Here is a 14354-nt window from a genome sequence, read left to right as displayed (position 1 = left end):
GGCTATTGCAGAAAATACGGAGGCATGGGATTCAGGGTGATTTAGCAGTTCAGATCATAAATTGGCTGGAAGAAGACAAAGGGTGGTGGTTGATGGGAAATGTTCAGACTGGAGTCCAGTTACTAGTGGTGTACCACAAGGATCTGTTTAGGGGCCACTGCTGTTTGTCATTTTTATAAATGACCTGGAGGAGAGCGTAGAAGGATGGGTGAGTAAATTTGCAGATGACACTAAAGTCGGTGGAGTTGTGGACAGTGCGGAAGGATGTTACAAGTTACAGAGGGACATAGATAAGCTGCAGCGCAGGGCTGAGAGGTGGCAAATGGAGTTTAATGCAGAAAAGTGTGAGGTGATTCATTTTGGAAGGAATAACAGGAAGACAGAGTACTGGGCTAATGGTAAGATTCTTGGCAGTGTGGATGAGCAGAGTGATCTCGGTGTCCATGTACATAGATTCCTGAAAGTTGCCACCAGGTTGAGAGGGTTGTTAAGAAGGCGTACGGTGTGTTAGCTTTTATTGGTAGAGGGACTTGCTGGAAATGGTAGGTTTGGGATTGGTAGAGGGATTGAGTTTCGGAGCCATGTTGCAGCTGTACAAAACTCTGGTGCGGCCGCATTTGGAGTATTGCATGCAATTCTGGTCGCCACATTATAGGAAGGATGTGGAAGCATTGGAAAGGGTGCAGAGGAGATTTACCAGAATGTTGCCTGGTATGGAGGGAAGATCGTATGAAGAAAGGCTGAGGGACTTGAGACTGTTTTCGTTCGAGAGAAGAAGGTTAAGAGGTGACTTAATTGAGGCATACAAGTACAAGATGACCAGAGAATTGGATAGGGTGGACAGTGACAGCCTTTTTCCTCGGATGGTGATGTCTAGCATGAGGGGACATAGCTTTAAATTGAGGGGAGATAGATATAAGACAGATGTCAGAGGTAGGTTCTTTACTCAGAGAGTAGTAAGGGCGTGGAATGCCCTGCCTGTAACAGTAATGGACTCGCCAACACTAATGGTCATTGGATAGACATATGGACGATAAAGGAATAGTGTAGATGGGCTTTAGAGTGGTTTCACAGTTTGGCGCAACATCGAGGGCCGATGGGCCTGTACTGCGCTGTAATGTTCTATGTGTACCCGTACAGGTGCTGGAGGGTGGCGACTGGGGCTTTTCACAGTACCTTCATTGCAGTATTAATGTAAGCCTACTTGTGACAATGATTAAGATGTGTTCAGATGAGGTGTGAATGGTGGGTTGGCATCTGTCTGAATGCAGAGTGATGGAATAAAGAATAAAATGGGAAAAGACTGAACCAGAAAAAATGAAATGAAACTAAATGGAGGTGGAGGTTCTGATTTAAAATTGTTGAACTCAATGAAAGTGGAAAGTATTGAGTTCCTCACTGTTGTGTTCTAGGCCTAACCATCTTTAACTGCATCATTATGTTCACAGATGATTATACAATATCCACCACCATTCATGAGTCTTTATCCATTTCCAGCAAGTCCTGGACAACATTCAGGCTTGGACGAAGATGGCAAGTAATATTGGTGCCACCTGAGTGCCAGACAATGATCTTCTCCAAGAAAGAATCCAACGATTTCTCCTTGATGTTCAATGACATTACCATTGGTGAATTCCCACAATTAGCATGGAAGCTACCATTGACCAGAAACTGAACTGAACCAACCATATAATTATTGTGGCTACAAAAGTAGGTCTGTGGCTATGAATTCTGAGATGAGTAACTCATCCCCTCACTCCTCAAAGCCTGTCCAAGGCACAGAGCACATGACAAGAGTGTGATTGAATACTCCCCCACTTGCCTGGATGTATACAGCTCCAACAATACACCATCCAGTATGAAGCAGCCTGCTTGAACTGCATCCCATCCATCAGCTTAAACATTCGCTTCCTCTGCCACTGGTGCACAGTGGCAGCAGCACGTAACAGTGCAGCAACTCATCAAGGCTCCTTCAACAGGACCTCCCAAACCCACAACCTCGAGCACCTAGAGAACAAGGGCAGCAGATACATGGAAACACCACCGCCTGCAGGTTCCTCTCCAACTCATGCACCAACATGACTAGCTGGCTCGCCACCATCTTCTGTAGGGCAATAAGGAATGGGCATGCCCAAAATGCCCAAAAATTATGTTAAAAAAAATTGCCTATGGAGATGATGATTTGACAGGGAGGATACGAAGAGACAATTTACTCAGGTGGGAAGGCCCAGAACGGGGCTGCATAAAAATTAAAGCCAGGCGATTGAGGGGACGATGTCAGCTGACATTTCTTCATACAAAGGGTATTACAAATCTGGAACTCTCTCCCCTGCACAAAGATTAGGTGTTGAATCTGGAGATCGGCCTAAAATTTCAAAATTGAGATTGATGTATTTTTGATAGGCAAGGGTAATCAGGGGTTGGAACCAAGCGGTTAAGCTGGGGCTGAGGTGCAGATTAGCCAGGATCTAACTGAATATTGGAACAGACTGGATGAGGTGAAGAGCTATGTTCCTATGTCATGACAAAAAGGGCAATTCAATCCAATTCAGCATCGTCTGGTCAGGACGTTAGTACAACTCAGCCATCTCTTTTAGTGCCTCACATACAAAATACAATGGTGAATTGAGGGACGGGAGAATGGGTCCTATGTTTAGGATTTGAGATACCCACCCAGTGATGTGGCACATGGCTATCTCTTTCAGCTCTGAATCAGAAGGTTGTGGGTTCAAGTCTTACTCTGGAAGCTGGAGCACATACACATAGGCAGTACTGAGGGAATGCTGCACTGTTGGAAGAGCTGTCTTTCAGATAAGATATTATTAAGCTGAAGTCCCTTCTATTGTAGAGGTGCACATAAAAGACATGCATGGCACCATTTTAAAGAAAAGCAGGGTTATCCCCGGTATCCAGGTCATTATTTATCCCTCATCAACATCACTAAAATTAATTTATCTGGTCACAATCTCATTTCTGTTTGTGGCCGTTTGCTGTGTGCCAATTGGCTGCCATATTTACATTACAACACTGATTCCACATCAAGAAACTACTTAATTGTAAAACACTTTGGGATGTGGTGAAAGGTGCTATATAAAGGTGAGTCTTAGGCAGAAAAGAATTGAATTAACGTCTGCTTATTTGCACGGGTATTGGTTTTATCTCATTGATTCCTGAAAACACCTTGGGCGGGATTGTCCGGTCCGCCAGCCGTGTTGTCCTGGGCGGTGTTTCCTCGCCGGCAGTGGGATTCTCTGCTTCCGCCACCTGCCAATGGGATTTCCCGTTGCGGCCACCCCACGTCGCCGGGAAACCCGCGAGCGTGGTCCACTGCCGGCGCAACAGAGAATCCCAACAGCAGAGATTGCCACTAAAATCCGATGGTTTGGAGAGATTCTAGTTCCTGATAATCACTCACCACATGTCGATCTGAGTTGAGTATTGTGTGGAGCCCATGAGGACATCGGGGGGTCGGTACCATAAGGTTACAACCTCGTTGGAATACGTTTTTGTGGGAACAGATTTTGCTCTTGCCAGACCTGAAAGGGAAACAGTTAATACTGTTTGAATGTGGTAATTGTACTTGTTACTGAGTCTCACAGTCCAGCTACCATACACAGTTTATTTCTCCTCCTTAAATCTGAACAGGTTAGAAACATTCTGGGATCATGAGATTAAACTGCTGCCAGCATCCATTAACTCCACTCTGGATTAACCACCAGAATGATTCACCAGGGACGGTTCTCCTCCCCGCCCCCATAGGTTAAGGTTTAACTTCACTCGGGTATTTATTCTCACGGCAGCATATTTGGCTTTGACATTCAACATTGGAGGAATTAAGCAAATCCATTCTTGGGATGTGGATGTCGCTGGCAAGATCAGCTATTACTGTCCATCCCCAATTGTCCCTTGAGGAGATGGTACTGAGGCACCCCCTTGAACCACGGTAGTCCATGAGGTGAGGGTGCTCCCACGGTGCTGTTAGGGAGGGAGTTCCAACATTTTGACCCAGGAAAGGCAATACATTTCCAAATGAACTTGGAGGTGGTGGTGTTCCCATGCGCTTGGTTTCATTATCCTTATAGGTGGTGGAAGTTGTGGGTTTAGGAGGTACTGTCGATCACAGTCTGTCTTAGCCTCTTGGCTAGCAATCTAATGGCACAGTAGCAGACCCTCTGACCTCTTGACGCACACTGTGGTACTGTTCCGCATTACTACCCAAATGGTATTCTCCACAGTAGCTATCTATACACATTAGAAGCTGGCATTCAAACATATTGCTTGTTTACAGTTGACGTCAACACTGGTAGCCATCTCTAGTCCTTAACTATTGGCACATTCTGCAATAAACCTACATTGGCACAGGAAAGAAATCTTGGCATGTGATAGGTGACCTTTCACCCATGTCAAGCCTTCAAATCTTTGTTTGTTCCTATTTTATTAACACAAGTGCAGGTGTCACGGAAAGGGCGGGGAATTTTCCAACTCTGTATTCGCTCGCTCTTGGTCTTAACTTCCTGGTTTAATGATGTGGACAAAAAAGTAAAAAGACAATACTATCTTGAAAGAAGATGGAGCAAAAACATGGCTTACCGAAATCAGCTAATTTTAATTCTCCACGTTCATTAATGAGAAGGTTCTGAGGCTTCAGGTCTCGATGTAGAACTTTCCTCTTGTGGCAATAGGCCAATCCTCTCAGTAGTTGGAACATGAATATCTGTGTTAACAGAAGCATCACATCACAATCACACAATCTTCTTTCATTTTATTTCTGTGCAAATATCATTTCTCACTCCTACTGCCCCTTCTTAAAACCTCTATGGGCTCAATATTGACTTCTGGTTTATGGAAGCCTATATGCCAGACCAGGTACGAATGGCACATTTCCTCCCCTAGAGGACATCAATAAGTTAAATGGGTTTACCCGACAACCCAGTAACTTTCTCATCACCGTTGTTGTGTTATGCTTCTTCACGTAGCATAAGCTGCTTCCTTGATGTATACTCTGACAAAGGAAGGTTCCGACTTGGAGATAGGTTTAACACATTTATTGAACAGTTAACAATTCTCCTACTTGGGTTCGACTCTCCTGCTAATCTTACTATAGTAACTCAATCTAACTAACCAGTCTGCTCTAATCCATGCGGTGGGTGTGATGCTTCCCTGACCTGCCCCTGTCTCTCTGAGTGTCGCCTACGGAAAGAGAAAGAGCATGTGTGCCCTGTCCTTTTATATGGGTAGCCCCCTTGTGGTAGTGTCACCTCTGGGTGTGTCTTGAATGCCCATTGCTCGTGTCCTATCTTACTGACCTATTGGTTGAATGTCTGTGTGTCATGGTGTCTCTGATGCTCCCTCTAGTGTTTATTTAGTCCCAGTGTATTTACATTAACCCCTTGTGTATTTACAGTGTTCTAGTGTATCTACATTAACCCCTTGTGTATTTACAGTGATGCACATCACCACAACCGTACTGAGTCGAGCCTTTTATTCCAGCTTTAATGAATTAATTGAATCCTCCAGCTGTGGCGGTGGGTTTGAACTCATGTCGCTGGATCACTCGCCCAGTGACAGAACTCCGGGCAGAGAGAGGGAGGGTTGGTTGGGGTGGTTGGGGGCTAATGTGGACAGGAGGAGTCACGATCTAGGGGTTAGAGTTGTATGGCGTCTGTTGCGGCAACAGATTATTTTCAGCGGCAGTGCTTCTCTGAGGCCCCCCAGACTATAATTAACTTGTTTAAATTTAAATAAATTGAAATAAAAATTCTATCCTTCAGGTTTCATGGCACTGTGGAATTTCTCAGGGTGCGTAAGGTTCCATTAACTAGCTCCGAGCCGAAATGGCCGTCAGCACCCTATTTGCAGCGGAGGAACACAATTTCTATTTTATGTAAGAAGGCCTAGTTGCCTCAAACAGGCGCTTTGAACACGCTTTGAATAGCAGCTGCATTGTATGAATGTCAAACTGGATTTAAGTCTCTCTCGGTTCTTACACAGAAGAATCAGATAACTTACAGCAAGGAATCAGGCCTTAGAGCCCATCTGCTCCATGCTGATGTTTATGGTTCATATAAGTCTCCTCCCTCCCGACTTCATCTCACCCCATTAACATATCCTTCTGTCCCTTTCTCCCACTTGCGATTATCTAGCTTCCCTTTTGAGTGGTTCCATGTTCCTCGTCACATCTGCTTCCACGTTGTGGTGAGGCCCGCATTCTCACAACTCGGGGAAAGTTGACCTTCAGGTTTTCCTTCAGCGGCTGTACAGGGCGGTGATCAATTGCAATGTCTCCCAAGGTCCAACAAGCAGCTTGTCAGCACACGGGGTCAGGGGCAAAGGGCAGCTTTGGCCCACGGGACCGTGGCTGGGACTTTCAATTGCCCTTGTCAGTGCGAAGAGGGTCAGGCGTGAAGTCAGCACTCCCAGGTAGCGTGTTTGTGCCCCGACACCTCTGGGAGGTCCTGGAATTTTCACAGTGAGGCAGGGAAGGTGGTCGGAGTTGGAAACCCGTTGAGCCACAACCTTGAGGAACCCGAGTGGGCCACAGTCCTTCTCATATATGCGATTGCTAGGTGAGGATCCCGGCCCTCCAGGGTGCTGCCTGTTTTCTGCTTCAAGGCAACATCGGGCTCCATCATGGCTATTGTCTGCCTTTGAAACTCATGCTCTCCGCGCAGCAACCCCCCCCCCCCGGGTAACATTTGGTGCAATCGCTGGGCGCGGAGCTCACCTCCCGCCCAATTAGAGCACTTACATTTGAAGATCATGACTCGTGAGCAATGCAGTAGTTGTGCAGAGTCAGGACCTGGAAATGATTCCTAATCCCAGATTGAAAATTACGCCTCGTGTCTCATTGAGAGGAATGAGGAAAAGATTCTGAAAAGAAATCTTAAAATAATGCAGGAAAGGGAAAAATAATGTCAGAAAAATTTCAGCAAATCCATTTGCAAATTCACCTTCCAGAATTAGAAGCCTGTTGCAGCAACGTCTCTCCATTGTAATGTATCTGTGTATCTATCACAATTTGATTGTACACAGCACCTTTAACATGTTAAAAAGTCCCTAGGCACTTTGCAGAGCCATCATCCAAAATCTGTCACTGAGTAACATCAGGAGGTATTGGGACAGGTCAAAAGCTTGATCAACGAGGTAGGTTTTAGGGAGTGTCCTAAAGGATGATAAAGAGATGGAGAGGTTTAGGGAGGAAATTCCAGAGATTAGGGCCCAGGCACGGTTGCCAACGCTAGTACGATGGAAAACAGGATGGTAGTCGGGGAAATGCCGAAGGTTGTGCGGCTGGTGGAGATCACAGAGACAGGGAGGGGTGAGGCAAAGCAGGGGTTTGAAAGCAAGGCTGAAAATTTTAAAATCGGGAAATCCAACCACGCACCAAGCATCTACCATTCACACAGTCCAAATGCTAAATTGCCCCTTAATTGGGGAAAAATAATTGGGTACTTTAAATTAAAAATAAAGACCTTTCATCAGAACTCATGAGTATTTTCAGCTTCTGTGCCATTTTTTTAAGGGGCAATTTAGCAAGACCAATCCACCTACCCTGCACATCTTTGGGTTGTGGGGGTGAGACCCCCTGGGTCCTCAGCACATGTGGCAGCAGTGTTAACTACCGCACTTATACTGTATTTTATAATTTAGGGTACCTAATTATTTTTTTCCCAATTAAGGGGCAATTTAGCGTGGCCAATCCATCTAACCTGCACATCTTTGGGTTGTGGGTGTGAAACCCTCGCAGACACGGGGAGAATGTGCAAACCCCACACGGTCAGTGGCCGGGATTGAACTCGGGTCCTTAGCGCCGTAATCAGCAGTGCTAACCACTGCGCCACCGTGCCGCCCTTATGTGCCGGCCTTTTATGCGATTTGGACGTGTTACGATCTGGTCTACTCTGTGTTGTCAGGATTTGAAAGCAAGATGAACATTTTGAAATCTGGACCATATTGGGCCTGGGTTACTGAAGGTCAGTGAGTGCAGAAGTGAACAGTGATAAGGATTTGGCACAGGTCGGAGTTACAGAAACATAACAAGGAACACATCGCAAAAAAGCTGCAAGTTACGGAATATCTTTTCCTTATTTTTCTCCTTCACAACTTGTTCTCGCCAAGTAATTATTGAAGCAAACGCATGTCGATTTGTTGTGTATTAGCTCAACAGGATGTAACAATCCTGGAATATTTCGGAGTGCCATTCGCAGTAAAAAGGGCATCACGTCATCTCACTACAGAGACACGGAGAAAGACAGGATTGGGGGTGGGACTGGGTGAGACTTTGAGTTTCGGATATCTGCTTCACTGAAGATGAAATTTCATGAAACATTAATTTCAATTGTCGCTGCCAGGTCACAGGGCACGGCATGAGTGGGAAGAAAATAGACTTCTCCTTCAAAGCAACTGAATTTTGGTTCCTCGTCAACATTTTTGGAAATTTCCAAGACAGATTGCTCAGTAACCCAGCTGTCTCAGCAAAAGGGCGGGCTCGTGGGTTGAACTAGCATTGTCCCAGAGACCCCAGCAATCAAAGGTTAATTTCCGGGACGTTGCTGCAAGCATGGGGGCATTTATAGAAAATTGTAATCATTTAATTTCCTTCAAACATTCTCCTAGGTTGCAGGGATGTTGCTGGTGTAATGGTAAAGTTACTGGCTAGAGGCCCAGCTAATGCTCTGGGGACATGGGTTCAAATCCCACCCTGGCAGCTGGTAGAATTTAAATTCAATACCTTTAATTTTCCTGCTGTTCTTGCTGGCAGGGTCTTCTGGTCCCACTGACAGTGACCCCCCGACAGCGAGGGGGGCACAGAACGGGTAACCCCACTGTTCATTTGATAATGGATTCTGATAAGGTAATGCAGTTTGTTCCTTTTCCAATCGGATTGGGAATGTCCAAAGGATGGACCATTAGTGAGAGCATGGGTGTTTGTGAAATTCACAACAAGAGTCCATGTGACAAAGCCTCCAGGAATACAGCCAACCCAAATCAGCTTCCCGATGGTCTACAGGTAAACCTCTTTGAACAGAATCTTGAGCTCCGTTCTCTATTTTGAACACTTTTCAGCGGCTCAAACAAGCAACTTTCTCACCTTGACGTTGTACATGCTCATGATGTTGCCACAGTTGTCCATGTACTGTTTCAGGTCACTGTCCTGAAATACAAATTGATACAATGATATCTGGTGCATTGAGGTCAGTTCTGTGACTACCATGCCCCAGGAAACCTGATTTTTGGAAAGTCCATTCAAAGACTCACCTCTCTACAGCACTTCACACAACCCCAGGAAGTCCTGAAGCACCTTCCAACCAATGAAGTACTTTTGAAGTGTAGTTACTGTTGTAATGTAGAAAGGCGGGCAGAGAGTTTGCTCATGGAAAGCTCCCACAAACAGTCATGTGATAATGATCAGATAATTTTAAGATACTGGCCGAGGAATAAGTTTCCCGCTCTTCTCCTAACTGATAGCATGTGCTCTTTTACATCCACCCGAGAGTGGCTTTGGCTTAACATCTCACCTAAAATATGGCACTTGCAACAGGGCAGCACTCCCTTGGGACTAACTGCTTAGACTATATATTCAAGCATCTATAGTTGGACTTGAATCCACAACTTCTTAACTCAGAGGCTGAGAGTGCAGAGGGAGCTTTACTCTGTATGTAACCCCGTGCTGTACCTGTCCTGGGAGTGTTTGATGGGGACAGTGTAGAGGGAGCTTTACTCTGTATGTAACCCTGTGCTGTACCTGTCCTGGGAGTGTTTGATGGGGACAGTGTAGACGGAGCTTTACTCTGTAACTAACCTCTTGCTAGAACTGTCCTGGGAGTGTTTGATGGGGACAGTGTAGAGGGAGCTTTACTCTATCTAACCCCATGCTGTACCTGTCCTGGGAGTGTTTGATGGGACAGTGTAGAGAGAGCTTTACTCTGTATCTAACCCCGTGCTGTACCTGTCCTGGGAGTGTTTGATGGGGACGGTGTCGAGGGAGCTTTACTCTGTATCTAACCCCGTGCTGTACCTGTCCAGGGAGTGTTTGATGGGGACGGTGTCGAGGGAGCTTTACTCTGTATCTAACCCCGTGCTGTACCTGTCCTGGGAGTGTTTGATGGGGACGGTGTCGAGGGAGCTTTACTCTGTATCTAACCCCGTGCTGTACCTGTCCAGGGAGTGTTTGATGGGGACGGTGTCGAGGGAGCTTTACTCTGTATCTAACCCCGTGCTGTACCTGTCCTGGGAGTGTTTGATGGGGACGGTGTCGAGGGAGCTTTACTCTGTATCTAACCCTGTGCTGTACCTGCTCTGGGAATGTTTGATGGGGACAGTGTAGAGGGAGCTTTACTCTGTATCTTACCTCATGCTGTATCTGTCCTGAAAGTGTTTCATAAGATGCAGGGTGCAAAACTAACACTGTATTAAGGAAAGAATTGAAAAAAGAAACTAATTTTAGAATGAAAATAAAGATTGTGTGTGAGCTACCCCAGTTTGATGTCTTACCAGGTATTCAAAGACAAGGGTGAGTGAGCGGTCAGTGTGAATGATGTCATGCAGAGTGACGATGTTGGCATGTTTCAGATTCTTTAGCAGGGAGACTGTGGAGAAAGAACAGAGTAATTAACCAGGATAAACCTCCACACTTCAGTGATAGCCCTATTTACACACTCCCCATTTTGGTGCAGAGAAGTCAGCCTCTTACAAATGCAATTATTAATCACTGGCTTGCTCCCACACTAGCACCAACCTCTTATACTATGATCTTATATCCTGCTCTCTCCTGCACACTTTATCCATCTCTCACAACCTTTTTCACTTTCTCATGTGGTCGTTCAGCCTCACACATAATATTCTATCCTCCTCTCATATATTCCCTCTTGCACACATATTAGGGTCATTTCTGCGAACTATCAGAAACCCATTATAATTTCATTAACAACCCAAGATAAAGTTACCCACAATGATACTGATAAATGCTGAGAGACTGTTCCCTTGGCTGGAGAGTTTGGAACTGGAGGTCATTGTGACATGATGGAGAATGTCTAGTGTATAAAGGGTTAATGTAATATCATAATTGTCCACTAGATGGAGTTGGGAACAGACCTATAAAAAGGACTGACTCTCAGGCTTCTGGGAGAGTGTAGTGGAGGGTGTAAGAAGTGTAGGAAAGAGCAGAGTACAGTTTAAGACAGATTGCATGAGACAAGTATTAGTATAGTGTAGATTGTAGTTTAATAGATTATTGCTTGCTATAGGGATAAGCGGTCGAGCTGTATTTTAAGTAGTGTAATAAATGTTAGCTTTGTTATTGAACTTAGCTTTTGTGGTCTTTGTGAACACTATGACATCCACCCTGAGTATAAGAAACACAAAGACCACAATCATACCTCAGGATAAGGAGTTGGCCATTTTAGGAATGAGATAAGGAGACTGTTACGTTCTTTGTTGTAGCCGCAAAGAGAAAGATTAAGAGATGGCACATGTCGAGTTCTTACAACATAGTGCAATGAGTTTATTTACAAGGTGCTGATCAAACAGGGAACAATGGTGAAGTCCACAAAAGCCTGCGAAACGCTCTGACGACATCATTGTGTAACACGTGACATTACACCGGGTGTTACTCTGAAACATCACACCCCTCCCTCTTTACTCCTTTACTGTTCCGACATTATTACTCAATCGAACCCTTTAACACAGATCCAACACATTATGCCACAACCAACATTGTTAAGTTACGGATGCATATGTACATTAGTAAGACAGCCTCTCGGCTGGACGTCTGTCTTGTTTTGGCAGAACATGACGTTCAGGAACTTGGCTACAGTCATCCTGTACACTGGTCAGTGTTACATTTGGCGAAACCAACTCAGGAACTGGCTCTGGTTGTGTGGAGAATTCTGTCGTTACAGATTCTGTAATCTCGGCAGTTGTGATCCTCAATTCTGGCACATTGTTGTCCATATTGTCTGTGATGTAAATATCTGATACAGATTCTGTACTCTTGCTTCCTGCAGACAATAATTGGTCAGTGTTCCGATGCCAAATTCGTTCATCGTCAGATTGTACAGTGTATGAAAACAGACTGGTTTCGGCTAACACAATTTCTGGAGTCCATTTTTCACCTGAGGTGTGATTTCTCGCAAGAACACATTCCCCAAGGTCAAAGACTCTGCTTTTGGAATGTTGTTCCCTCCTAGCCGTTTGCGCCTGATGATTTTGCCTGACTATCTCTGAAGTTGAAGGGGGAGTCAACAGGTCAAACTGTGTGCGCAGCTTCCTTTTGAACATCAGTAGAGCCGGTGAGCTTTGTGTTATTCAATGCGCAGCATTTCTGGATGTCATTAAAAAGCTATTGACACATTTAGGTCAAGAGCTTGCATTCCTTGGAACCTCCACTGCATGCTTGAGTGATTCTATGAACCTTTCAGCTAAGCCGTTAGTAGCTGGATGGTAGGGGGTAGATTTGATAAGGCGGAAGCCACACCCCTTCAGGTAGTCCTCGAATTCAGCTGACGTGGAACTGAGTGCCGTTGTCCAGGTCACCCGAATCTTGCAAATACCTTGTCAAACCTTTCTATGGTCTGTTCTGTAGTTGTCAATTTCTTGATGGCGACCTCCGGCCACTTTGAATGCATGTCAGCTGCAATCATAAAGAAGTATCCTTGACTGTTCCCGCATAATCAACATTCTTTGCCATGGTCTGATAGGCCATCCCCAGGGTTGCAAAAGCTGTAGCAAAGGTAAATTTCTCAACGCAGCGCAGGATTGGCATAGAATCATAGAGTCATAGAATTTACAGTGCAGAAGAGTCTGCACCAGCTCTTGGAAAGAACATCCTACCCAAGCCCACACCTCCACCCTATCCCCATAACCCAGTAACCCCACCCAACACTAAGGGCAATTTTGGACACTAAGGACAATTTAGCATGGCCAATCCACCTAACCTGCACATCTTTGGACTGTGGGAGGAAACCGGAGCACCCAGAGGAAACCCACGCAGACACGGGGAGAACATGCAGTCTCCACACAGGCAGTGACCCAAGCTGGGAATCGAACCTGGGACCCTGGAGCTGTGAAGCCCCACCTTCTCCTCTATTTGAGCATCCAACCCGGGCCATCAGAAGTAGCTTCTTGCCAACTCCTTCTTTCAAACTACACTCTTGTGCAGCTGTTCCAGGATTCTACTGCGTAGACACGGCTGAATTATTACTCTAATACTGACAACAATTTTGTCCTGTCAACTCAAGATGCCTGGTAAGAGAGGGTTTAAGGTCTTGTTTTTTTCTGTGCTCTTATTTTAAGAGAGCCTTTCTGAATCTTGTCCAACACTTTCCCCATCACGGGATCTGTTCGGGTAAATTTTCGCACCTGAGAAGACATTACCGGAACATTTTCCACGAGGCAGATAGAATATGTCATTGAAGTGTTCATCAGATTTGTGCTTACCTCTTTGGTCTTGTTGATCTTGCAGCGGCAAGCTAGACAAGGCGTCCACATTTGCGTGCTGTTCAGACCTATGATATTCAATGACCTTATCATTTGCTGACACGATTAATGTCCAACATTGTAATTGACTCGCAGTGAGCGAATGGATCCCCTTATGCAGCCCAAAAATTGTTGTTAAGGGACGATGGTCAGTCTTTAGAGTAAATTGATTATCAAAAATGATGCTGAGAGCTTCTATCTTAAGTTGAGCAGATAGTTGGACTCAGCGCTGGTCAACGTCTTGGAAGCAAATGCTGTTGGTCACTCCGCCTGAAGACATTATATGCGAGACAACTGCTCCAACGCCATAGGGTGATGAAGCAAGTTGCAACTTCAGTTTTGGGTTATAATTGACCAATGCCTCCGATTCCTGTAATTTATTTTGACCTTTTGATCATCAGCCTCACAATCTTTCATCCAAAGCCGAGCTTGTTTGTTAAAAGCAAAGTATGTAAAGGCTTCAGCCTTGCTGCTAAGTGAGGTACGAACTTTCCATAGTAATTTAATAATCCTAAAAATGGCCTTAACTGAGTCACATTCTGCAGTCGTGTGGCACTCAAGATCTCCGATATCCTCTTTGGTTCTTTGTGACGACTGTCTTGGCTGATGATGTGTCCAAGACAGTGAAGGAAGACTCTGAAAATTCACACTTCTCTTTCTTGACCCGGAGGTTATGTCATTGCAACCTTGTAAAAGTAACTTCTTTACATGCTCTACATCGTTCGAATCTGTAATCAAAATGTCACCCAGGTAGCACTGCACACCCGATAGCCCATTTGAGATCTGATACATAGGTCATTGTAAGAGAGTCGGTGCTGGCACTATCCCAAATGGAAGCCTCCGATTCCGAAACAGACCCTTGTGTGTTACTATAGTCA

General features: G+C 45.2%; 1 protein-coding gene and 1 long non-coding RNA gene across 5 annotated transcripts in view; one reads left to right on the top strand and one right to left on the bottom strand.

Annotated features, from left to right (window-relative positions):
- Positions 1-14354, bottom strand: part of LOC140393752 (cyclin-dependent kinase 18-like) — a 136925-nt gene that overhangs the window by 25743 nt on the left and 96828 nt on the right. For all 3 annotated transcript variants that reach the window (XM_072480135.1, XM_072480136.1, XM_072480137.1), the window contains 4 exons: positions 10495-10589; positions 9092-9154; positions 4591-4714; positions 3416-3536 (listed from right to left, as the gene is read on the bottom strand). In XM_072480135.1, coding sequence (XP_072336236.1) covers positions 3416-3536; positions 4591-4714; positions 9092-9154; positions 10495-10589 — 403 coding nt within the window. The remainder of the gene's footprint in view (positions 1-3415; positions 3537-4590; positions 4715-9091; positions 9155-10494; positions 10590-14354) is intronic.
- Positions 1-14354, top strand: part of LOC140393753 (uncharacterized) — a 106023-nt gene that overhangs the window by 36490 nt on the left and 55179 nt on the right. Inside the window, exon 4 of one of the 2 annotated variants that reach the window (XR_011935724.1) lies at positions 12006-12225. The exons of the other annotated variant lie outside the window; for it this stretch is intronic. This is a non-coding gene — a long non-coding RNA (uncharacterized lncRNA). Of the gene's footprint in view, positions 1-12005; positions 12226-14354 lie in introns of those variants that run through there. 2 annotated transcript variants of the gene reach the window in all.

This window comes from Scyliorhinus torazame, chromosome 17 (genome assembly GCF_047496885.1).
Source record: "Scyliorhinus torazame isolate Kashiwa2021f chromosome 17, sScyTor2.1, whole genome shotgun sequence".
NCBI lineage: Eukaryota > Metazoa > Chordata > Chondrichthyes > Carcharhiniformes > Scyliorhinidae > Scyliorhinus > Scyliorhinus torazame.
The sequence above is the reverse complement of the archived record's forward strand: the minus strand, read 5'-3'. Positions and strand labels throughout refer to the sequence as shown.